The sequence below is a fragment of the Carcharodon carcharias genome, chromosome 9 (genome assembly GCF_017639515.1).
Source record: "Carcharodon carcharias isolate sCarCar2 chromosome 9, sCarCar2.pri, whole genome shotgun sequence".
In the NCBI taxonomy this organism is placed as follows: domain Eukaryota; kingdom Metazoa; phylum Chordata; class Chondrichthyes; order Lamniformes; family Lamnidae; genus Carcharodon; species Carcharodon carcharias.
In genome coordinates, this window is record NC_054475.1 from 99,899,479 (window position 1) to 99,924,894 (window position 25,416).

At 49.1% G+C, this 25,416-nt stretch overlaps 1 protein-coding gene across 1 annotated transcript in view; it reads right to left on the reverse strand.

The window, feature by feature from the left end:
- Positions 1-25,416, reverse strand: part of LOC121281907 (multidrug resistance-associated protein 5-like) — a 252,076-nt gene that overhangs the window by 69,510 nt on the left and 157,150 nt on the right. The window contains exons 13-15 of the mRNA XM_041195071.1: positions 17,218-17,289; positions 8,967-9,091; positions 3,156-3,228 (exon numbers count right to left, since the gene is read on the reverse strand). Of these exons, the coding sequence (XP_041051005.1) occupies positions 3,156-3,228; positions 8,967-9,091; positions 17,218-17,289 (270 nt within the window). The remainder of the gene's footprint in view (positions 1-3,155; positions 3,229-8,966; positions 9,092-17,217; positions 17,290-25,416) is intronic.

Sequence of the window (25,416 nt, forward strand, 5' to 3'; positions counted from 1 at the left end):
CAGAAAAATGAACACATTTTCAGGAGAAGGGCTCCATTAGCTTTCATTAATGATTTGGCATTTTAATTGTCAGTAGTGATGGGTGTAACAGTTAAAAACATACCAGCAGGGTGCTACAACTGACCCAGAACAGTAAGTGAAGGAATTCAGCCAGGGTTCCTGGTCCTGATTGATGTCCAGTGATCCTGTTAGAAAATATACTGCTGTAGTCACTGGGAAGGACAAAATCTGGTTTAGTTGTGGTAACTGCCTGTACCCGAGCTACCAACATTCACTGGTTTGAGATCACACATGAAGAATGGCTATTTGGATAAGGGGTAAGAGGATTTCTAGTACCCATGAAACCATACCCCAGCATCAATCACAGCTTGCAAAAGAAGAGTGGAGAAAAGGAGGTAAAAGTTGAATTATGCTTACTAAAACCAGACAGTCTAGGTGGCATTCAGTTTTATTTGCGCCCTACGCCAGTCACTAAAAGGAGTTTATATTTAAGCAGGATGCATGCAACTGGGCTATCATGTTATAATCTCTGCCCATTTTCCATGTTCTTATCCTGAATTAACACACTCACCCTTGGCTTCTCCCTACTCCCTTTCCCAGCCATGTCTTTTTACCAATCTCCAAAGCTGCTGGTTGCCAACACTATTCATTCCTAAGGAAACACTTTCAGTTCTGCCCTTGGCTGATTTTCAGAATTATTAATAACTTCCATTTGCTAAAAGCATAATTTACATTTACTTCACAGAATCAGAGAGTTGTTACAGTGCTTATTCATGAACATTAAAGTTTCCTTAAATTGTTAACAAACATTTGTCCTGCATACTATATTGCACTTCAAAGCAGACATACAATCATGTGAGTGAAAATCTCCTCCATTCTTTCAGAGGCATCCTTAAAATTCACCTCTTTGATCAAGTCTTTAATCATCACTCCAACCCTCTTTTCAAGCTCTACTCAGGATATGGATATTTTTGCCCCTGTAAAGCACTTTGGAACATTTTATTACATTAAAAAGGTTCTATAAGTGGGCAAGTAGCTTTTATAAAGAGCTGATGTCCTACTACAACAACTTTCATTTATATACCACTTTTAATGTAGTAAAGGTACTTCACTGGAGCATCATAAAACAAAATTTGAAATGAACCACACTAGGCGATATCTGATTAGATCAAAAACAGGTAGGTTCAACAGAGCAGCTTAAAGGAAGGGAGACAGAGAAAGCAAAGAGGTTTTAGGACGGGAATTTCAGAGCTTGACAGCTGAAAGCACAAGCACCAATGGTGGAACAATTAAAATTAGTGATGCACTAGAGACCAGAATTGACTCCATTATCCCAGCGGGTTACAGTCAAATTTTAGGAACCAAATTTTCACCTGGATGCGAAGGCATGTTTCAGTACATGTTTGGCCACACTTCTGATTATCGTCTGCATTCCCGATCCCACGCCACTTTTCTCTGGCTGGGAATGGCCGGGAATGCCTAGTGTGCAAAACACACCCACCTGAGGTTCGGTTCATCCTTTTAAATGGAAGACAAAAATCATAACTTCCTGCACACCAATTCCATCTAGTGGAGTGGGTTTTTGCAATCCCATTAAAGGCATGCTAGGTTTGAGAATTCATGAATAAAATGGTAAGCTAGCTGAGGAGTCAGGAACATTCTGAAAGCTAAGTGTAAAATGTTTTCACACCTTCAAATGTTACTATTAGATATATTGTAATGTGGATGTGTTTTAATGCAGTGATTCATTGGTCCTGTAAAGATAAGTTGACCATTGCATTCACCAGTATTCTGTAATTACTCACAAGCATTACAGTACTTTTCCAATGGAGAAAGCACCATAATGCAGTGGAAAATATTACACAATTTCCTTTCAGCCTGTGCTGTCATCTTTTGTACTGTGATTTAAATGGAGTGACTGCCCTGGATGATATAAACAAAAAACTGCCTTTGATGCTTGAAAGAAATCTAACCACCTGCTCCCATCCATTGATTGACAGCCACTCAGTTTTGAAATTGAAATGAACACCTTCTGTTCTTTCCATCTTGGAGAGTACTTTATTGCTTGGGCAGCTGTGGCCATTATGAATGTTTGGCAGAGTTTCAAGTGCTAATTGGTTTTAGCACATTAGGTGTTCCATTCATATGAGAATGAATAACAGTTTTAAGGAGGTTGCAATATCAGATTGTGCCTTTGAAGTGGTTTATGGTTTGTTGATACAAGCTAATATGATTACAAGTATTAAGGTTTTCACGCATAGTAGATTGCACTTTCCCCTTAGTATCAATTATAGTGTTTTTGATGGAGGCTTTTATTACCTGGTGAGAGAATATTTCTTCCCAAGGAACATAAAATATTTTCCATTCATTTAGCATGGAATCTGAGTACTGTACATAGTCGATACTGGGTGAGTGGCTATGGAGGATACATGGGGGTGCATGGATGGGGAAATAGGGTGACAGTGAGCTGGGTTGAGGGAATGAGCAGTGAGGTTTAGAGGGCCTTCAAAGAAATGTTAGAAGCAGTGCTACTGTCGCCAAGAATCAAGGCAGGCCTTCTCATCAGCCTGCATCTGTACCTGCACTGGTTAATGCCTCACAAACTGCACTGAGAACCCGAATCCTGTGGGAAAGAAAAAAAAAAATCCCAAAGTCGCAAATCAGTCAGTGCGGTTTGAGAGTTGTGAAATGGCCCAACTTGTAAAACATGTTCCCAAGAGGTAACCCAACCCTAGGTCTCTTGTTACTGTCTTCAAAATATTTAAAATGAATGAATGGATTATTTGTATTTATTTAGCATGATCTCTGGATGTTCAAAGGCACTTTACAGCCATTAATTTTACATCTTCTGACCCATCACATACATCATCAGTGTATATATTCCTACAAATCCTGGTCCAGTAATGTCCAAACAAATAGCAAAGCTGCACAATGTAATGGTTCGATGAATACTTAGACTAACAATATAGAATAAATTCTATCCCATGCTCCCTGTGGGCAACTGAGCTTAAAGGAATCTTAAGTCAAAGAATCATTCCTTCAGTGCTGTCAGCTCTATTTCTGACCTGTGCTCCCTTTAGTGTGGTTCTGCACTGGGAACATGGGAACCATGAATTTACATGTGTCAAATCACTAGCGTACAAAATACTTTTTACCTCAGTCATGTCTCCACACGGTAAACTTTCTATGTCAGGATGCAAACAACAAGCCTCCAAAACATGATTATACCTAGGAAATGTAAACACAGAGGTAATGTTTGTTTTGTTAGTCCATTAGTCCAACTATTTTTATGCCTGCTGAGAATGCCAAAATCCAACATTTTATATAACACCTGAGCAGTAATTCCAATTTTCTGCATTTAAATGGAGAATACAAGTGATGAGAATCTGACTACATAGTTTTCAATGATTAAGTTGGTTTCTGTATAATGCCATTGAATTGTTTATGTACCTGACCAAAACATACTGTGCTACAAGTATCATAATAGATCTATACCATAAGGAGTCACTTCTGTGCCAAACACAACAGCATAAATCCATCATTCAGTGTCACCAGTGAGAAGGTGCACTTTAAAGGGCCGTGGTTTGAAGACAGGCCTAAAACACTACAGCATTGATTCTCCAACATGCACTCACTTCAAGGCTGAATTTTCCCTCCAGAGGTGGGAAACAGGATTGTTTCCAGGCCATGAAGCTGCCCCTAATGGAGGGTAGGGTGGGTTGGGGGAAAAACAATTACTGACCTGGCATTTTCTCAGAATTGCACCCTTAATTGGCACAGAGACAGGTTCCCTGTACAATTATGTGCAGTTGGTGGGCTCTCAAAGTTGGAGAGCTTGATTGGGGCAGCAGTCTGCAATGAATGGTAAGCAACTGACAGGGCACTTCAACATAGAAGCATTTTTAAAAGTTTCAATAAACAAAACAAGCAGCCAGAGATGAATCTCTATACAGAATGGCTTTTGGCTGCAACAGCACTCTGTCACTTGGCCTCCTTCAGTGTGCCTAACAAGGGTCTTAATGAGCCTAATTAGCTCATGGGAATGGGTAGTCCTATTGGCCCTGAGCCCACCTTTGCTAAAATAGCAAGTGCTAGGAATGACGCCAGAAAACCAACACACTGGCTGGTGCTGGAATTTTCGGGCCCTATCCTTCTCTGTTCCTCACCTCAGCGAGGCCCGAAAATTCAGCTCCTAGTGTGACTTCCCAACCACGAGCACACAATGTTTTATTAAAGCTTACAAGCATAAATTCATAGTTTAAAATGAGAAATTTTTCATAATTAATAAATTTAATTATCAAGTGTTCCCAGCAGTTATTTTCCTGACAATTTCCTAAAAGGAAGAAAGCAGAATGCTTATTTACAAAACAATCGTCCCAGCTTATAACAGCTACGTTCTTAACCACTATGTGAGTGACTGCTAGATTAATATAAAAATACATTGTATTTCCTGTCTCTTCATGTTGTGGCATTAACATTGTTAAATATATATCATGCTTAATTGTACGCAGGTGGTGGACATCAACTAGGATTCACACGTACTCCTATAAATAGGAACTGTCTGAAACGGTGGTGGTTAGGTTTGAAGGTGCATGTTTATAATGTGTATCACGGTAAATAAAGCCTATAAAGTGTGTAAAGATTCTATCCTTCACCACTTGGCTTTCTGGAATAAAATATGGTTGCCTAAAGGTAAGGGTTGGAAACTAAAAAAGACAAAAAACAAATTCTGCTAGATATTGTTGAAAATGTTGAAAGCAAGTGTAAATTGTCGAGACATGGTAGCTAGCTGAAGTTCTTGAAGTGTGAACTGTAGGGGCAATGGAAGAATGAAGTAGATATAGGGTTACATCCCTACCAAAGGGTAACAAGGTATGGGCATGGTGTAATCACTTCCCACAAGAAATAAAATCAGAAGCATTTTGCAAGAAGGATGCCTGTGAATTGGACAGTGATGAAGGTTGGACTTTCTATTAGGGTTCTTGGATGAAATCTACATCTGTTAAATGTCAGAATCTGTCGGAATTTGCCAGACTTCAGAAAAAAGGTGATCATCCCATGCAAGAAAACATCATGGACTTTAACAGCTTATGTAAAAACTGATTAAATTAAATGTGGAGATCAGCACTAGCATTTAAATTTATGGGATTATGCTCAGGTATCTCATAAGGACAGGCAACTGGTGTTCCATTCTTGGAGACGGACACCCTTTGGATCAGATGTCTGTTGCTTTAAAAAATTCCTGGGGTAACAGTTATTCCCTTTAGCCTTCTTGGAACAAATGAGATATTCTGCAATGGCATGAAGTAGAGGACACAATGGTTGCCAGGTTTCAAAACAGTCCAGGAACCAAATGCAGACAACAATGTAATGGAAGGATTAAAAACAGACAGAATGAGGGTCAAAGCAGCTTCAGCAGATCTGGTTATTACACCAGAGACAAAATTGGAACAAAAATAATAGCCAAATTAATCCTAGGGATACCCAAGTTAATAAGCGCTTTAGGTGTGATTCGAAGTACTTTGATGCGATGAACTACCCAAAGTGAAGAGGCAGAGTCATAGAAATGACAAAGGGCGAAAAGAATTCTGAGGAAGAGGATGAAGGTAATGTCGAATATGAAAAATAAGTCAGACTCCTATAACTGGGCTGTACTAGATAGCACTTATACTTCAACAGTATATGGGACAGGTTGATTAAAGTATTATCTTCCTTCACTGAATAGTTAGGATTGATGCAAGTTTAGGGAATATGGAAGTGTTACTAGATGTAGGTTTGGTGACAATATATTGAGGTCACTAAAAAAAGTTGTAATTCCATGTAAAATAGCTAGAGTAAGCAATGTTATAAGTAATGATGCAATCTCTAGTGAGAGACTGATACTGCTGAGTAAATCTATGAAAAGGCACAACTGAAACACAACATATATTGCATGATATGGCAATTATGTTTGGAAAGTCACATGATCTGCACTTTACCCAGTTAGGAAATTATTGTATTCCCTTAACAAATGTTTCTCATCAGAGTGTTAGACAAGTATTAATGGCATCAGGTGATAAGAATCTGCCAATCCCAGTATGATTTTCTAAGTATCCTGCTATAACCTCCGTAATATTAGATTTTAGCAATTTCCTTATAACAGATGTTAAGCCAACTGCCCCATAGTTTCCTGCTTTCTGTCCCCTCCTTTCTTGAACAATGGTGCTACATTTAGTATTTTCCAATCCACTGGGACCCTTCCAGAATTTAAGGAATTTTGGAAGATTATAACCAATACCTTGAACATCTCTGCAGCCGCTTCTTTTAATACTCTAGGATGCAGGTAATCAGGCTCTGGGACTTGACAGTCTTTCAATTTAACAGCTTTCCTAGTATCTTTTCCCTGGTGGTGGCTTTAAGTTCCTTCTCTTTTGCCTCTTGATTTTCAAGTATCGTTGGGAAGATACTAAGAGTTCCACAGTGAAGACAGACACAAAATACCTATTCAATGCTTCTGCCATTTCCTTGTTTTCCATTATTAATTCCCAGACTCACTCCCTAGAGGACCACTCACTCACTTTAATTACACTTTTCCAAATGTTTGTAGAAACATTTTTATATTACTAGATAGTTTTCTCTCATGCTCTGGTTTCTTGCTGTCTTTAGTCTTTCTTTGCTGGTTCTTAAAATCTGTCCAATGTTCAGACCTACATTAACCATTACAGAATTGTACAGTGTTTCTTTCAGTTTGATACTATCCTTAACTTCCTTATTTAACAACAGATGATGCATCCTTCTCAAATAGCCTTCCTTTCTAATGGGATAAATCTTTCCTGAGAGTTATTAAATATTTCTGTAAAAGTCTGCCAGTGCATCTCTACGGTCTTACATTTTAATCTAGTTTCCCAGTTCATATCCTTATAATTACCTTTTATTTAGGTTTAAAACGCTCGTCTTCGGCCCACACTTCTCACCCTCAAACTGAATGTGAAATTCTATCATGTATGATCACAGTCACGTAGAGGCTCCTTTACTATGAGGTTATTGGTTAATCCCGTCTCATTGCACATTACAAGATCTAGAATAGCCTGCTCTTTGGTTGGCTCTATAAGGTACTGCTCTAAGAAATTGTCCTGAATAAACTCCATTAAACTCATTTTCCAGGCTATCGTTACAATCCTGACCTGCTCAATCTACATGTAGATTAAAGTCACCAATGATTATTGAAGTATCGTTCTTACATGTCCCCATAATGGAACTGGAAGTGACTCTGGCCCTAGGAAACAATCACATACTGGCAACAAATCTCTGATCACGGGAGGGAGAGGTCATGTAGCAGCAGTACAGAAAGAGATAGAAGGGCAAGTTGAGGCTGTAGTTTGACTAGAACACTATAGAACAATTGAGGAATGCCACTGGAAGTAGGAGCCCTTATAATCAGGAAGTTTTGGTGGCCACAAACAAATTGGAAGAAAAATCAATAAGAGAAGCAAAACAAAAGGAGTTGGAAAAGAATTAATGTTTATTCTTAAGTGCCATTTAGGGGACAGCCAGCCTTATCACACAGGTGATCAGGATGTTAGAGTGGATGTCACCATGCCATGAAAAGCGATCTTGAAGATTTTCTTGGCCCTCTCAGCCACATTTTTGGGAATGTAGGTCGATTGATATAAAAGCTGCATTTTTGCAACAACCTAAAGAAGTGAGTGATGTAGAAGGGAAACTGTGGAAATTAAACAAGTGTGTTTACGGATTGAATGATGCGTCAAGGGTATGGTATTTCTCAGTTACATCTGTCCTGCTGAAAGTCGGTGGAATTCAGCTGAAAGCAGACCTAGCTATGTTCTACTGGTATCAAAGAGAAACTCAGAGGTATCTTTATGATGTATATTTTCTTTGAGGTGGTTCTTCGGAATTTGTGCAATTTGTTATAGCTAAGATAAAAGAGGAATTTAAGATTGGAAGTCAGGCTTCAGGTGCTATATATTTAACCCTATATTTAGGGTTAGACATTAAGCAGAATTTGTCAAGAGTAACTTTGAATCAACATAGCATTCAAGGGGAAACTTGAATCGTGTTAATCATATCCCAATAAATTGGGCCAGGTACTTACAAAGCATTAAATAAGCTTAACAGGGCAATTAAACTGGCTATACACTCAGACAAGACCCTATGCCAGTTATGACATATTAGAAGGTAGTACTATAATAAAACACTATAGTTGAGGAGTTCTGAGGGCAAATAAAATATTAAAGAAATTAAATTCAGAGAAATGCACACTCAAGCTTCCAGCCTTGGGTGACCTGAAAGAAATGGGGCAGAATTTTCTGCCTGCTGGACGGGTGGACCCGACCCAATCTAATCTCCGGTGGGCGGGGAGACATTTACTCGTAGCCAGATCAATAGGAGCACGGACAGAGGGGTTTGTTTTTGATTGAGTACTGATATAAGCAAGACACTTTACCTTTGTGACTCTGTCCCCTTCAGAGAATGGAGTTGAAAAGAAGCTAAGAAATCACATTTTTCAGATAACCCTTGGCTCTCTATCTTAAAATTGAATGAAGCAGAAAAATCCATGCTTGTAGGCTTTAGGCATTATCAAGAAGCCTGCCAACATTCATAGTCAATGCTCACACATGAATGATGGTGTCTGGGTGAAATAGTGACGAGTCTCTGGCACCTGAGGAACTGTATGAGGATGAGGAGAAATTTCTTCACTCAGTGGTGAGCCTGTGGAATTTGCTACCACAGAAAGTAGCTGAGGCGAAAACATTGTATGTTTTCAAAGAGTTAGATATAGCTCTTGGGGCGAAAGTGATCAAAGGATATGGGGAGAAAGCAGGAGCAGGCTATCGTGTTGGATGATCAGCCATGATCATGATGAATGGCAGAGCAGGCTCGAAGGGCTGAATGGCCTACTCCTGCTCCTTGTTTCTATGTATCTGAAAAACATCAGCAAGGAAATAATTAAAATAGTGAAATCTTACCTTTCTTCCTCATAATTCTTGCCAAACAAGATATTATCACGTAAAGATGTGTTAAGCAGCCATGCCTGTTGGGCTACATAAGCAAATGTGCCTCTCACTGCAACTGTCCCTTCAAGTAGTATGAGCTAAAGGTTGGACAGAAGACACCCCAATTAAATACAGTCATACAAGCAGGTGAATTCAAAGTTTGTATTGGCAATTTTAAAATTAATTTAGCATGGATTTATTGACAACTTTGCATTGAATCAACAGAAATTAAAAATAAGAAATTTGAATAAATCTTCTACAAATATAGGCAATTTATGATCACCAAGGGAAGAATCTTGTCCTTGCTGGGCAAGCGCCACAGGGGCAGTCGAAGCCGGAAGGTGATTTCATGCTGGGCGGGCCAATTAAGGCCCCCCCAGCATGAAACATGAGTGGCAGCGCTCAGTGCTGCCTTTGCAGGTGGGGGAGAGCAAGCAGGGTGAGTGCAACATTCGCTCATGTGCGTGCTTCATAATCTCCGAGGCACACAGTTGTCTTTAGGGAAGGAAGTCTGTCATCCTTACCTGGTCTGGTCAAACATGATTCAATACCTACAATGTGGTTGACTCTTAACTGCCCTCTGAAATGACCTAGCAAGCCACTCAGTTAGAAAGTCAATTAGCAATGGGCAACAAATGCTGCTCTTGCTAGTGACATCTACATCCCTTGAAAGAATAAAGCAACCAGGCCTTAAAAATCAGCTAAACCTCCCCAATACCATTCCCAGATGGGTTAGCTGCTCACTTTGCCATGTTCTTGCCTCGGAATTAAAAATTAGCTTGGTGTTTCAGTTGTTTCTTTCCCTTTGGTTCCTGTATTGCATCATACAGGATATGTACTGGATTTGTACTTCATTAGGTAACTGAACTGGACCAGCCATATAAATACTGTGGCTACTGTGGTAACTATGGTTTTAATTAATGTGTAGTATACCTTGAAGAAGAATGTTATTTGGAAGATCACATGACCTTGTGTAAGCAACAATGGAATAGTGAGGGCTTACTCTGTAGTTAGTAGTTAGTTGGAGGTCAGTAGTCTGCAAGTGAGCAGCAGAAGTATGTAGATCGAGTTCAGTGTAGAAGCATCCATGTGTAGCTGCTGAGTACCTTGTAAATAAACAGAATGTGTTCCACCTAAGAAGTGTCCGCAGAACTACTCTAAAGTACCAACTTGGTCACCCCGTAACAAGCGTGCAAGTGTGATCCACAAGTCACCATAAACTGGCGAGGGAGTCACAATAAAATTGGCGATGAAGAAAGGATGAGTATAAAGTGGAGATCCAACAAGTTTGCAATGAGGATGCAACAAACCAGCGGCAAGGAAAATGCAAGGATAGAAGGAAGTTACAACGAACTAGCGTCGAGTGTAAAATTACAAAGGAAATCAAAAGAATTGAAATCGGGCTGTACCGCGCACAGTTGGCGCAAGTAGAAGTTTCTGTTCAAACCAAAGTAATACCCTCAAAGCATTCTACAATTCGGGAGAATTGATCCATTCGAATCAACCACGGACGATTGGTCTCACTATATTGAACGTTCAATTTCCAAGCGAACGACATTATGGGGGAAAGAAAAGAGGCGGGTAATCTTCTTATCTGCATGTGGGAATAAAGCCTATGGCTTAATTCAAAGTTTGACGGCACCCAGTGCCTCAGATTCAAAATATTTTGATGGTTTAGTGGACCTCGTGAAGGATCATTACAAGCCAAAGCCCTCAGTAATGATGCAATGTTTCAAGTTTAATTCAAGGGCCCCAGGGAAGACAGTTGCTTCTTATGTGGCAAGTTTGAAACCGTTAAAAGAACATTGTGAGTTTGTAAGGAAAGAATCAGGCAGACTTTCAAGCAAAAGAGGAAACCTTGTGAGATTTACAGTGTAGAAGAGCCTAAAACAATAAATTTAGATATTTATTCATTATTTAACTTGAAGGTAGGGAAAACAGAACCAACTTATGTAGAAGTAAAAGTGAATGGCAGATCTATTGGATGGAAGTGGACACAGGAACTTCCACTACAATAATTGGTGAACACACCTTCAAATACCTGAATTATGGTAAACATAAATTAAATTTGGATGAAACTGATGCCAAATTAAAAACTTACACAGGTGAAGGCATCCAAGTCAAAGGCATAAGTAGAGATAGTGTCCATTACAAGAGCTAATCAGTAAAGCTACCAGTGTTGGTATTGAGAGGCAGAGGACCAAGCCTCCTAGGGTGAAACTGGCTGTGGGAAACCAACCTTGATTAGCCACTGAGATTCCAAAAGGAAGCTGAAAACATTCCTGTTTTGGAAAAGGAGTGTATAAGGACTCAACAACCTGAACAGGAGCAGGCTGTCTTAAGTCAGAACATGGTAGAACAGCAAAAGGAACTTGGAGACCATGCTTGATGACTGAATTCGAGACAAGGTGAGCAACCTCCGAAAGGAACAGAAAACCTGCTGAAAGACCTTCACACACGACAAGATTCCCTCAGGTCTAAGTTTGTACCACTGGGAAAGTATGAAAAGAAACAAAGAATTCAGCACTTCTGAGTAAAATGGATGAGCTGGCAGAGAAGGCACAACAGTGCTCAATTTTCCAGGAGGCAGCAAACAAACACATTAAAAAAAAGAGATGGAAGAGCTGAAGAATCAACTACATGAGGTCAAAGAGATTTTGGAGACAAAACTCACAGAATTTTCTACGAAACAGAGGGATGAAATTCTGGGAAACTCAACCACCGAGTTCACTCAAGTCAAACTTGCATCTGAGAGTAGTCTGGCCAAAACGGAAGTCAAAAAGAAGGCCAAGATTAAAGTCAGTGCTAAAAAGAAGAAAGCCCATTGAAGGAAGACACGGAAACAAATAAGGTCCTGATACTGGCAGCATATGAGTAAACTTTTGTACATAGGTCTGGAAATGAAATTGCAAATGCCAATGCACTTAGTCATTTGCCTTTACAAGAAAATTATGAAGTCGTCCCAACTCCACAAGAACTCATGTTATTGTTAAATTTCTTAGATTCATCACCAGTATGTGCTAGGCAGATCAGAGACTGGATAAGTAGGGACCCAGTCCTATATCAAGCACGAGAACAAGTGCTTTATGGTTGGTCACAAGAACATGTATTTGACAAAATGAAACAGTACTTTAAAAGTAATCATGAAATAACCAGCCAGGGTGGTATCTTATCGTGGGGAGCATGAGTGATAGCTTCTCCAGAGGGAAGAAAGCCATTGTTAATTGAACTACATACTGCACAATAAGGAATATCCTGAATGAAGACCATAGCACACATCTATCTATGGTGGCCTGGGAACGAATAGAGAAATAGAGAGCTTAATGAAAAATTGTGTGCATTGTCAGTAATTGCAAAAGTTACCTTCAACAGTTCCATTACACCCTTGGGTGAGGCCAGGAAGACCATGGGTACGATTACACATTGGCCATGTGGGACCTTTCATGGAACAATGTTTCTGCTCGCTGTAGATGCGCATTCAAAGTGGATGGACATATATGAGGTGAAGTCACCAACATCTTCTGCTACAATCAAGAAGCCACGTCAAAGTTTTGCAATTAATGGACTACCAGAAGTGGTCGTATCTGATAAACGCATGGCACTAACAAGTGCTGAGTTTCAACGGTTTATCAGCCTCAGCGGTATAACTCAAGTGAAAACTTTGCCATACCACCCTTCTTCAAACAGACTGGCCGAAAGATCAGTTCAAACATTCAAGTCTGGGATGAAAAGTTAACTGGAGATTCCCTAGCAACAAAGCTAGCACGCTTTCTTTTTCATTATAGGACCACCCCTCATACAACAATAGGTGTCACACCTGCGGAGTTATTAATGAAATGCCGTCTCAGGATGAGATTGAGCTTAATAAAGCCGAACTAGGGGGAGGTGGAAAGGATTCAAGGAAGCCAGAAAACTGGACATGACTGGCATAGACGTGGAGAGGAAATTTACCGTGGGAGAGACGGTATATGCGAAGAACTTTGGAGAAGCACCAAAGTGGTTACCAGGTGAAATAGGTGCAGTGACTGGACCTCTATCTTACCACGTGAAGGTGGAAGGCCGAGTCATATGGAGACATGTGGATCATCTAAGAAAGAGAGAGATAAATCATCAAGAAGCGATTCCACCAGTGTTCACGACCGAGTTAACTTTTCTTGTTGAGAGAACTCAACCAAGTACAGATGTGTCTGAAATGCCTGTTGAACCTACAAGAGTTGAGGAAACAGGTCTGCACGTACCCGCCAAAGAGCCTGATGTTCAGACAACTCCAGAAAATTAGGTTCTTGACAAAGCATCAAAGCTGTAGAGCTGAGATATTCTACACAGCAAAGGAAACTCCCAGAAAGACTGAATTTGTAAATTATTTGTGTAAATAATTTGCGATTTTGAAAATATTATAATTGTAAATGTAAAAATATGTTTCCAAGTAAAGGGGCAGGAATGCAGTGACTATGTTTTTATCTAACGTATAGTATACCTTTAAGAAAAATGTTATAATGGAAGATCATATGATCTTGTGTAACCAATAGTGGAGTAGCACGGGCTAACTCTGTAGTTAGTAGTTAGTTGGAAGTCAATAGTCTGCAAGTGAGCAGCAAAAGTATGTACATAGAGTTTGGTGTAAAAGCACCCATATGTAGCTACTGAATACCTTGTAAATAAACAGAATGTGTTCCACCTAAAAAGTGTCTGCAGAACTACTCTATCTAAAGTACCAACTCAGTCACCCAGGAACAAGCATGCATGTTACCATAAACTGGCAACAGAATCACAACAGCTAAAAGACCAGGTCAGAGGCTGGGAATTCAGTCACAGATGTTGCTAGACCTGCTGAGGTTTTCCAGCATTTTCTGTTTTGTTTCTGATTTCCAGCATCCGCAGTATTTTGCTTTTAATCTTGGTAACTAATGACTTGCTTGCTGGGGAAGTAAATTATGTTAACTTTGTCATTGATGATACCTGTCAAACTGAGCAAGCACTCAGGTTTGCAGCTCTAGCTCGCTTCCCACCAGGTGCAAGACATCATTGACTGTATGCATGTGACAATTTAGGACATACCCAGGAATATTCAGTAAACCCAAGGGCTTTCACTCTGTCAATGTGCAGCTCGTGTACAACCATAAAAATATGCTTATGCAAGTGAGCACAAGATTTCCAGGCAGCTGCCATGATACTTCCATTCTCTGGCAGCCCACCCTCTCTCATCTCTAATCTCTTGAGGCTGGAAGACAGGGGATACCCACTTAAAATATGGCTGATCAATTCCACGAGGAACCCTACCAATGAGGCCCAGGAGCAATATAATGAAAGCCATAAACCATAGGCATGCTGAAGATGCACTTCAGGTGCTGGGGCAGATCTAGAGGCTCCCTTCAAAATACCTGCCAGGATCTCCAGAATGATCATAGTGTGCTGCACTCTACACAGCAATGAGTTTTAGACCAATAGAAGGAGCCTTTTCAGATGGTTTGAGAAGGAAGAAGAGGCAGATGGTTACATGACTAAGGTACCAGCAGCAACACATGATGCTGTCCGGAATGCCCATTATTGTGCTGTTCAGTTAGGTTCCATCAATCCACCCACATGCAGGAACATACAAATGTCACTTCACAACTTCCCACCAAACCACCCATTCCCCAAAACAAAGCACTTCTCCAAACAACTAAGCATCCCCTTCACAGCCTCCCATTGCTCTGCATTAATTCTTGTCTCACCATTTATTATAAGTAAAAAGCCCACTTGAGGCAGCAACCAAAATGGGCAACACTGGAAAGTCAAGCAAAGAAATAATATTTATGTCGCTCAAAAATGAAATTCTAACATTGTGTAACACAACCATGTGCATGCACTTGTACAACCACAAATCTTTACTGTTCTGCCTCCCAGCACTTTTACTTTGTGAAACCCCTGTGGCTTCAGCAGAGGGAGAGGCAGACTGCTCAGGTCCTTGCCCGGACTGTTGCAATTCCCTTGGCTGATGTCCTGTGGCTTTTGGAGCCCATGAAGGTCCCATCAAAGATCGCTTCAGGGGCAGACTCAGCCATTCGTACGTGAGGTAGCATGTGGGGTATTTAGGGATGGGGTCGGGGCAGAGAGTGAGAAATGGAAGCATCTTGGGCCATCACTCCAGTTCCATGTCCATTTCTTGCTAGCAATGAGCTGGACAGCGCTTTGCTGTAGATCAGTGGGACAATGAACAGTCAAGGCTAGGGCATCATTTGCTCTTGCATTTGATGCTACATGCTGGTGATCACTCTTTCCAAGGATAAAGACATCATCGCAAAGGCTTGCTATATCATACCATTCATGTTTAAAATAGGCTGCTCCAATTTCTGCAAGCACTCAGAGTGCAACTGGAACATCAACCAGCCAGATGGCTTTGAATCTATGGTTTCTAAAGCTCTCCACCACGTGTCATTTCTGTTGTAGACCAATTGATAAAGATTGATTGCTTTGATTAATTAACAGCTCCCAAACCATTGTTTCAGGCAACTACCATGATGGTAAATGGCAAACCAGATAGATGTTTTATCATCCTGTGGGGTGAATTTTTAGGTCAATGAGCGGGGGCGGGGGCGGGGACAGGGCCTGCTCACCGACAGGTAAACTGATGTGGGGTGACATCGAGCGTGCGTGCGTTGGCACTCCGCGTCATTTACATTTTCAGGTCGACGGGCGCGGAGATGAGTCGGCTATGCACCCACCGACCTGTCAACAACCACTTAAAGTAGTAATTGAAGTAATCAATGGACCTGCCCGTCCAACTTTAAGGTTGGCAGGTAGGCCAGGAGCCCAAACTGGCTTCCGAATAAACATGAAACCTCATCCATGGGTAGAATGAGGAAAACAAATTCAGTTCTGTCAGTCTCTCCTTACAAATATTAAATCCTGAAATTATGCAAACTGTTTTCTCTAAACCTATCTATCTCAACATATCAATGCCTTTTTGAAGGTAATAACAAAATAGCATGCAGTTATTCTAAAAAGGTACCAAACTTTGACATTACAAGCTTAGAAATTTCTCATGTTTGTATTCAAAATTAGATTAACTTTACAAATGAAAAGATATTATGCTAACTAAATACACTTCTACGCAATTTTCATGTGAAATAAATTCCCGATGCAGTGGAAGGTTTTCAACTCAGTTTAATCCTAACTTACTGAGACTTGGGATAGTGAGTCCTGCTACACACCAGAGTAGCTCTACAAGAATCTAAGAATGTAGGACAGGCTATTTAGCCTATTCAGCTCACTTTTTCATTTCGGTCTATTTAGAGGAATTATCAATCTATTTTCAAATCCTGTCTATTTAAATTAAATCCCCCTTGAATGAGTTAAAAGCTTCTTTTCATCTAATTAAATAAACAGGGCTGCAATTATATACTTTTTGAATCTAATTCAATCATGATCACTTAGTGGGCAGTAAAGCAGGTAATGGGATTTGTTCACCTTTGAGGGCACCACAGGTGAAATAATTGTTTCCAATATTTCAGGAGAGATAGTGATTTATTTAGCATATTGCTTTGGGTCCCTTTTGCAATATTACAAGAAAGTCTTAAGTTATTAGAAAGAGGGATTGAATGCCTTCAAGACTGATGCATCAGGATCAGCACGTTTCCAAGTAACTTTGAAACAACAACCTACTCTAACGGTTGGATTTAATGTATCTAGATAGAATTCAATTATTAAACATTTGTTTTATTATAAAATCAGTATCTGAAAGGTAGTGATGTGCTCTCTGAGCAATACTCAATGACTGAGCAGGTGATGGGTAGTAGCTGTGAAATGACATGACATGCATTACTCATTGAAAGTATGGTGATGATTGCATTAGGTTAATAAAATGTGAAAATATGCCACAAGCAGCAAAAAAAAAATTATGGAATGAAAATAACATAACAAGTGGCAATTCCAGCCATTAACTTTGTTCTACTTGATTCATTTTCCTCTCCAATTTTTCTGCACTGCTTCTCCAACGACTGAAGGCTCTTTCCAACTCTTAATATTATTCTTAATATTATTCACAATATAATCGGTTTTAAATTTATATTAAACCTTTTTTTTTTAAAAAAGGGCCTACAATGTATCTGCAGTCTTTAATATTACAGCACAACAAACAGAGCTCACTTTTTTTAAATTCAATTATAACAGTTGTAAAAGTTTCTGAGGTACAGATTTTTTTTCTAAAAAAGTAACTTTTATTTCAAATAGAACCAGATCTTACCTGACCCAAGATAGCTGATATCAGGGAACTTTTTCCACTTCCCACACTGCCGCAGATTCCCACCAATTTACCCTAGAGAACAAAGGTTAATATCGGTTAAATGGAGGCTTATTTTTTTCCAGCTAGCATATTAAAATCTGGATTAAGGTAGAATTTTACAGTCGCCCACTGGGGGATTTCCAGGCATTAAATTCCTCGGATGGCCTTCCCACTGTCCACCTGCTCCATCCTTCCACAATGTTATAACGGGAGGGGTGAGATCTAGGCTGGCCCACCCACCCCTGCCCCAATTGAGGCCCTTAAGATATGGTCATCAGTTGCCCATAAGGTGGGAAATTTTGAGTTCAAGGGCAGGGGGAGGCCTGGGAAATCACCTTGCACAGGCCTCGAGGGGGAGGGGGAGGGGGAGGGGGAGGGGGAGGGGGAGGGAGAGGGAGAGGGAGAGGGGAGAGGGAGAGGGGGAGGGGGAGGGGGAGGGGGGAGGGGGAGGGGGAGGGGGAGGGGGAGAAGGGGAGGGGGAGGGGGAGAAGGGAAAGGGGAGGGGGAGAAGGGAAAGGGGAGGGGGAGAAGGGAAAGGGGAGGGGGAGAAGGGAAAGGGGAGGGGGAGAAGGGAAAGGGGAAAGGGGAAAGGGGAGGGAGGGAGGGGGGGGAGGGGGAGGGGGAGGGAGAAGGGAAAGGGGAGGGGGAGGGGGAGGGGGGGGAGGGGGAGGGGGAGGGAGAAGGGAAAGGGGAGGGAGGGAGAAGGGAAAGGGGAGGGAGGGAGGGAGGGAGGGAGGGAGGGGGAGAAGGGAAAGGGGAGGGGGGGAGGGAGGGAGGGAGGGAGGGGGAGAAGGAAAGGGGAGGGAGGGAGGGAAAGGGGAGGGAGGGAGGGAAAGGGGAGGGAGGGAGGGAAAGGGGAGGGAGGGAAAGGGGAGGGAGGGAGCGAGGGAGGAGGGGAGGGAGTGAGGGAGGGAGGGAGGGAGGGAGGGAGGGAGGCGGGGAGGGAGGGAGCCGGGGAGGGAGGGAGGGAGGGAGGGAGGGGGGGAGGGAGGGAGGGAGGGAGGGAGGGAGGGGGGGAGGGAGGGGGGGAGGGGGGGGGAGGGAGGGGGGGGGGGGGAGGGAGGGAGGGGGGGAGGGGGGAGGGAGGGAGGGGGGAGGGAGGGAGGGCGGGGGGGGGGGAGGGAGAGGGGGAGCGGGGGGGGGAGTGCGGTGAGGGGGGAGGGGGGGAGGGAGGGAGGGGGGGAGGGAGGGGGGGGAGGGAGGGAGGGGGGAGGGAGGGGGGGAGGGGGGGGGGAGAGGGAAAGGGGAGGGGGGGAGGGAGGGGGGGAGGGAGGGAGGGGGAGAGGGGGGGAGGGAGGGGGGGGAGGGAGGGGGGGAGGGAGGGGGGGGGAGGGGGGGAGGGGGGGAGGGGGGGGGGGAAGGGAAAGGGGAGGGAGGGAGGGAGGGGGAGAAGGGAAAGGGGAGGGAGGGAGGGAGGGGGAGAAGGGAAAGGGGAGGGAGGGAGGGAGGGGGAGAAGGGAAAGGGGAGGGAGGGAGGGAGGGGGAGAAGGGAAAGGGGAGGGAGGGAGGGAGGGGGAGAAGGGAAAGGGGAGGGAGGGAGGGAGGGGGAGAAGGGAAAGGGGAGGGAGGGAGGGAGGGGGAGAAGGGAAAGGGGAGGGAGGGAGGGAGGGGGAGAAGGGAAAGGGGAGGGAGGAGGGAGGGGGAGAAGGGAAAGGGGAGGGAGGGAGGGAGGGGGAGAAGGGAAAGGGAGGGAGGGAGGGAGGGGGAGAAGGGAAAGGGGAGGGAGGGAGGGAGGGGGAGAAGGGAAAGGGGAGGGAGGGAGGGAGGGGGAGAAGGGAAAGGGGAGGGAGGGAGGGAGGGGGAGAAGGGAAAGGGGAGGGAGGGAGGGAGGGGGAGAAGGGAAAGGGGAGGGAGGGAGGGAGAGAAGGGAAAGGGAGGCGGAGGGAGGGAGGGAGGGGGAGAAGGGAAAGGGGAGGGAGGGAGGGAGGGAGGGGGAGAAGGGAAAGGGGAGGGAGGGAGGGGGGGAGGGGAGGGAGGGAGGGGGGGAGGGGAGGGAGGGAGGGGGGAGGGGAGGGAGGGAGGGGGGAGGGGAGGGGGAGAAGGGAAAGGGGAGGGGGAGAAGGGAAAGGGGAGGGAGGGGGGGAGGGAGGGGGGGGGAGGGAGGGGGGGAGGGAGGGGGGGGGAGGGAGGGAGGGAGGGAGGGAGGGGGGGGAGGGGGAGAAGGGAAAGGGGAGGGAGGGAGAGAAGGGAAAGGGGAGGGAGGGAGAGAAGGGAAAGGGGAGGGAGGGAGAGAAGGGAAAGGGGAGGGAGGGAGAGAAGGGAAAGGGGAGGGAGGGAGAGAAGGGAAAGGGGAGGGAGGGAGGGAGGGGGAGAAGGGAAAGGGGAGGGAGGGAGGGAGGGGGAGAAGGGAAAGGGGAGGGAGGGAGGGAGGGAGGGGGAGAAGGGAAAGGGGAGGGAGGGAGGGAGGGAGGGAGGGGGAGAAGGGAAAGGGGAGGGAGGGAGGGAGGGAGGGAGGGGGAGAAGGGAAAGGGGAGGGAGGGAGGGAGGGAGGAGGGAGGGGGAGAAGGAAAAGGGGAGGGAGGGAGGGAGGGAGGGAGGGGGAGAAGGGAAAGGGGAGGGAGGGAGGGAGGAGGGAGGGAGGGGGAGAAGGGAAAGGGGAGGGAGGGAGGGAGGGAGGGAGGGGGAGAAGGGAAAGGGGAGGGAGGGAGGGAGGGAGGGAGGGAGGGGGAGAAGGGAAAGGGGAGGGAGGGAGGGAGGGGGAGAAGGGAAAGGGGAGGGAGGGAGGGAGGGAGGGAGGGAGGGGGAGAAGGGAAAGGGGAGGGAGGGAGGGGGAGAAGGGAAAGGGGAGGGAGGGAGGGGGAGAAGGGAAAGGGGAGGGAGGGAGGGAGGGAGGGGGAGAAGGGAAAGGGGAGGGAGGGAGGGGGAGAAGGGAAAGGGGAGGAGGGAGGGGGAGAAGGGAAAGGGGAGGGAGGGAGGGAGGGAGGGAGGGAGGAGGGGGAGAAGGGAAAGGGGAGGGAGGGAGGGAGGGGGAGAAGGGAAAGGGGAGGGAGGGGGAGAAGGGAAAGGGGAGGGAGGGAGGGAGGGAGGGAGGGGGAGAAGGGAAAGGGGAGGGAGGGAGGGAGGGGGAGAAGGGAAAGGGGAGGGAGGGAGAGAAGGGAAAGGGGAGGGAGGGAGGGAGGGGGAGAAGGGAAAGGGGAGGGAGGGAGGGAGGGAGGGGGAGAAGGGAAAGGGGAGGGAGGGAGGGAGGGAGGGGGAGAAGGGAAAGGGGAGGGAGGGAGGGAGGGAGGGGGAGAAGGGAAAGGGGAGGGAGGGAGGGAGGGAGGGAGGGGGAGAAGGGAAAGGGGAGGGAGAGAAGGGAAAGGGGAGGGAGGGAGGGAGGGAGGGGGAGAAGGGAAAGGGGAGGGAGGGAGGGAGGGAGGGGGAGAAGGGAAAGGGGAGGGAGGGAGGGAGGGAGGGGGAGAAGGGAAAGGGGAGGGAGGGGGAGAAGGGAAAGGGGAGGGAGGGGGAGAAGGGAAAGGGGAGGGAGGGGGAGAAGGGAAAGGGGAGGGAGGGAGGGAGGGAGGGGGAGAAGGGAAAGGGGAGGGAGGGAGGGAGGGAGGGAGGGGAGAAGGGAAAGGGGAGGGAGGGGGGGAGAGAAGGGAAAGGGGAGGGAGGGGGGGAGAGAAGGGAAGGGGAGGGAGGGAGGGAGAGAAGGGAAAGGGGAGGGAGGGAGGGGAGAGAAGGGAAAGGGGAGGGAGGGAGGGAGGGGGAGAAGGGAAAGGGGAGGGAGGGAGGGAGGGAGGGAGAGAAGGGAAAGGGGAGGGAGGGAGGGGGAGGGAGGGGGAGAAGGGAAAGGGGAGGGAGGGGGGGAGAGAAGGGAAAGGGGAGGGAGGGGGGGAGAGAAGGGAAAGGGGAGGGAGGGAGGGAGAGAAGGGAAAGGGGAGGGAGGGAGGGGGAGAAGGGAAAGGGGAGGGAGGGAGGGAGGGGGAGAAGGGAAAGGGGAGGGAGGGAGGGAGGGGGAGAAGGGAAAGGGGAGGGAGGGAGGGGGAGAAGGGAAAGGGGAGGGAGGGAGGGGGAGAAGGGAAAGGGGAGGGAGGGAGGGGGAGAAGGGAAAGGGGAGGGAGGGAGGGGGAGAAGGGAAAGGGGAGGGAGGGAGGGGGAGAAGGGAAAGGGGAGGGAGGGAGGGGGAGAAGGGAAAGGGGAGGGAGGGAGGGGGAGAAGGGAAAGGGGAGGGAGGGAGGGGAGAAGGGAAAGGGGAGGGAGGGAGGGGGAGAAGGGAAAGGGGAGGGAGGGAGGGGGAGAAGGGAAGGGGAGGGAGGGAGGGTGAGGGGGGAAAGGGGAGGGAGGGTGAGGGGGAAGAGGGAGGGAGGGTGAGGGGGGAAAGGGGAGGGAGGGTGAGGGGGAAAGGGGAGGGAGGGTGAGCGGGAAGGGGGAGGGAGGGTGAGTGGGAAAGGGGAGGGAGGGTGAGGGGGGAAAGGGGAGGGAGGGAGGGGGAGAAGGGAAAGGGGAGGGAGGGAGGGGGAGAAGGGAAAGGGGAGGGAGGGAGGGGGAGAAGGGAAAGGGGAGGGAGGGAGGGGGAGAAGGGAAAGGGGAGGGAGGGGGAGAAGGGAAAGGGGAGGGAGGGGGAGAAGGGAAAGGGGAGGGAGGGGGAGAAGGAGAAAGGGGAGGGAGGGGGAGAAGGGAAAGGGGAGGGAGGAGGGGGAGAAGGGAAAGGGGAGGGAGGGGGAGAAGGGAAAGGGGAGGGAGGGGGAGAAGGGAAAGGGGAGGGAGGGGGAGAAGGGAAAGGGGAGGGAGGGGGAGAAGGGAAAGGGGAGGGAGGGGGAGAAGGGAAAGGGGAGGGAGGGGGAGAAGGGAAAGGGGAGGGAGGGGGAGAAGGGAAAGGGGAGGGAGGGGGAGAAGGGAAAGGGGAGGGAGGGGGAGAAGGAAAGGGGAGGGAGGGGGAGAAGGGAAAGGGGAGGGAGGGGGAGAAGGGAAAGGGGAGGGAGGGGGAGAAGGGAAAGGGGAGGGAGGGGGAGAAGGGAAAGGGGAGGGAGGGGGAGAAGGGAAAGGGGAGGGAGGGGGAGAAGGGAAAGGGGAGGGAGGGGGAGAAGGGAAAGGGGAGGGAGGGGGAGAAGGGAAAGGGGAGGGAGGGGGAGAAGGGAAAGGGGAGGGAGGGGGAGAAGGGAAAGGGGAGGGAGGGGGAGAAGGGAAAGGGGAGGGAGGGGGAGAAGGGAAAGGGGAGGGAGGGGGAGAAGGGAAAGGGGAGGGAGGGGGAGAAGGGAAAGGGGAGGGAGGGGGAGAAGGGAAAGGGGAGGGAGGGGGAGAAGGGAAAGGGGAGGGAGGGGGAGAAGGGAAAGGGGAGGGAGGGGGAGAAGGGAAAGGGGAGGGAGGGGGAGAAGGGAAAGGGGAGGGAGGGGGAGAAGGGAAAGGGGAGGGAGGGGGAGAAGGGAAAGGGGAGGGAGGGGGAGAAGGAAAGGGGAGGGAGGGGGAGAAGGGAAAGGGGAGGGAGGGGGAGAAGGGAAAGGGGAGGGAGGGGGAGAAGGGAAAGGGGAGGGAGGGGGAGAAGGGAAAGGGGAGGGAGGGGGAGAAGGGAAAGGGGAGGGAGGGGGAGAAGGGAAAGGGGAGGGAGGGGGAGAAGGGAAAGGGGAGGGAGGGGAGAAGGGAAAGGGGAGGGAGGGGGAGAAGGGAAAGGGGAGGAGGGGGAGAAGGGAAAGGGGAGGGAGGGGAGAAGGGAAAGGGGAGGGAGGGGGAGAAGGGAAAGGGGAGGGAGGGGGAGAAGGGAAAGGGGAGGGAGGGGGAGAAGGGAAAGGGGAGGGAGGGGGAGAAGGGAAAGGGGAGGGAGGGGGAGAAGGGAAAGGGGAGGGAGGGGGAGAAGGGAAAGGGGAGGGAGGGGGAGAAGGGAAAGGGGAGGGAGGGGGAGAAGGGAAAGGGGAGGGAGGGGGAGAAGGGAAAGGGGAGGGAGGGGGAGAAGGGAAAGGGGAGGGAGGGGGAGAAGGGAAAGGGGAGGGAGGGGGAGAAGGGAAAGGGGAGGGAGGGGGAGAAGGGAAAGGGGAGGGAGGGGGAGAAGGGAAAGGGGAGGGAGGGGGAGAAGGGAAAGGGGAGGGAGGGGGAGAAGGGAAAGGGAGGGAGGGGGAGAAGGGAAAGGGGAGGGAGGGGGAGAAGGGAAAGGGGAGGGAGGGGGAGAAGGGAAAGGGGAGGGAGGGGGAGAAGGGAAAGGGGAGGGAGGGGGAGAAGGGAAAGGGGAGGGAGGGGGAGAAGGGAAAGGGGAGGGAGGGGGAGAAGGGAAAGGGGAGGGAGGGGGAGAAGGGAAAGGGGAGGGAGGGGGAGAAGGGAAAGGGGAGGGAGGGGGAGAAGGGAAAGGGGAGGGAGGGGGAGAAGTGAAAGGGGAGGGAGGGGGAGAAGGGAAAGGGGGGAGGGGGAGGGGGGAGGGGGAGAAGGGAAAGGGGGGAGGGGGAGGGGGGAGGGGGAGAAGGGAAAGGGGGGAGGGGGAGGGGGGAGGGGGAGGGGGGAGGGGGAGAAGGGAAAGGGGGGAGGGGGAGGGGGGAGGGGGGGAGGGGGGAGGGGGAGGGGGGGAGGGGGGAGGGGGAGGGGGGAGGGGGGAGGGGGGAAAGGGGGGAGGGGGGGAGGGAAAGGGGGGAGGGAAAGGGAAAGGGGGGAGGGAAAGGGAAAGGGGGGAGGGAAAGGGAAAGGGGGGAGGGAAAGGGAAAGGGGGGAGGGGGGAAAGGGGGAAGGGGGGAAGGGGGGAAAGGGGGGAGGGGGAAGGGGGAAAGGGGGGAGGGGGAAGGGGGGAAAGGGGGGAGGGGGAGGAAGGGGGGAAAGGGGGGAGGGGGAAGGGAAGGGGGGAAGGAAAGGGGGGAAGGAAGGGGGGAAGGGAAAGGGGGAAAGGGAAAGGGGGGAAAGGGAAAGGGGGGGAAAGGGAAAGGGGGGGAAAGGGGGGGAAAGGGAAAGGGGGGGAAAGGGGGAGGGGGGGAAAGGGGGGAGGGGGGAAAGGGGGGAGGGGGGAAAGGGGGGAGGGGGGGAAAGGGGGGAGGGGGGGAAAGGGGGGAGGGGGGAGGGAAAGGGGGGGGAAAGGGAACGGGGGAGGGGGAAAGGGAAAGGGGGAGGGGGGGAAAGGGGGAGGGGGAGAGGGGGAGGGGGGAAGGGGGAGAGGGGGAGGGGAGAAGGGGGAGAGGGGGAGGGGGGAGGGGGAGGGGGGAAGGGGGAGGGGGAGGGGGGAAGGGGAAGGGGAGGGGGAGGGGGGGAAAGGGAAAGGGGAGGGGGAGGGGGGAAAGGGAAAGGGGGAGGGGGAGGGGGGAAAAGGAAAGGGGGTGGGGGGGAAAGGGAAAGGGGGTGGGGGGGAAAGGGAAAGGGGGTGGGGGGGAAAGGGAAAGGGGGTGGGGGGAAAGGGAAAGGGGGTGGGGGGAAAGGGAAAGGGGGTGGGGGGGAAAGGGAAAGGGGGTGGGGGGAAAGGGAAAGGGGGTGGGGGGAAAGGGAAAGGGGGTGGGGGGAAAGGGAAAGGGGGTGGGGGGGAAAGGGAAAGGGGGTGGGGGGAAAGGGAAGGGGGTGGGGGGAAAGGGAAAGGGGGTGGGGGGGAAAGGGAAAGGGGGTGGGGGGGAAAGGGAAAGGGGGTGGGGGGGGAAAGGGAAAGGGGGTGGGGGGAAAGGGAAAGGGGGTGGGGGGAAAGGGAAAGGGAAAGGGGGAGGGGGAAAGGGAAAGGGGGGGTGGGGGGAAAGGGAAAGGGGGGGTGGGGGGAAAGGGAAAGGGGGGGTGGGGGGAAAGGGAAAGGGGGGGTGGGGGGAAAGGGAAAGGGGGGGTGGGGGGAAAGGGAAAGGGGGGGTGGGGGGAAAGGGAAAGGGGGGGGTGGGGGGAAAGGGAAAGGGGGGGTGGGGGGAAAGGGAAAGGGGGGGTGGGGGGAAAGGGAAAGGGGGGGTGGGGGAAAGGGAAAGGGGGAGGGGGAAAGCGAAAGGGGGAGGGGGAAAGCGAAAGGGGGAGGGGGGAAAGGGAAAGGGGGTGGGTGGGGAAAGGGAAAGGGGGTGGGGGGGAAAGGGAAAGGGGGAGGGGGGAAAGGGAAAGGCGGGGAGGGGGGAAAGGGGGAGGGGGGAAAGGGAAAGGGGGTGGGTGGGGAAAGGGAAAGGGGGTGGGGGGGAAAGGGAAAGGGGGTGGGGGGGAAAGGGAAAGGGGGAGGGGTGGAAAGGGAAAGGGGGAGGGGTGGAAAGGGAAAGGGGGAGGGGTGGAAAGGGAAAGGGGGAGGGGTGGAAAGGGAAAGGGGGAGGGGTGGAAAGG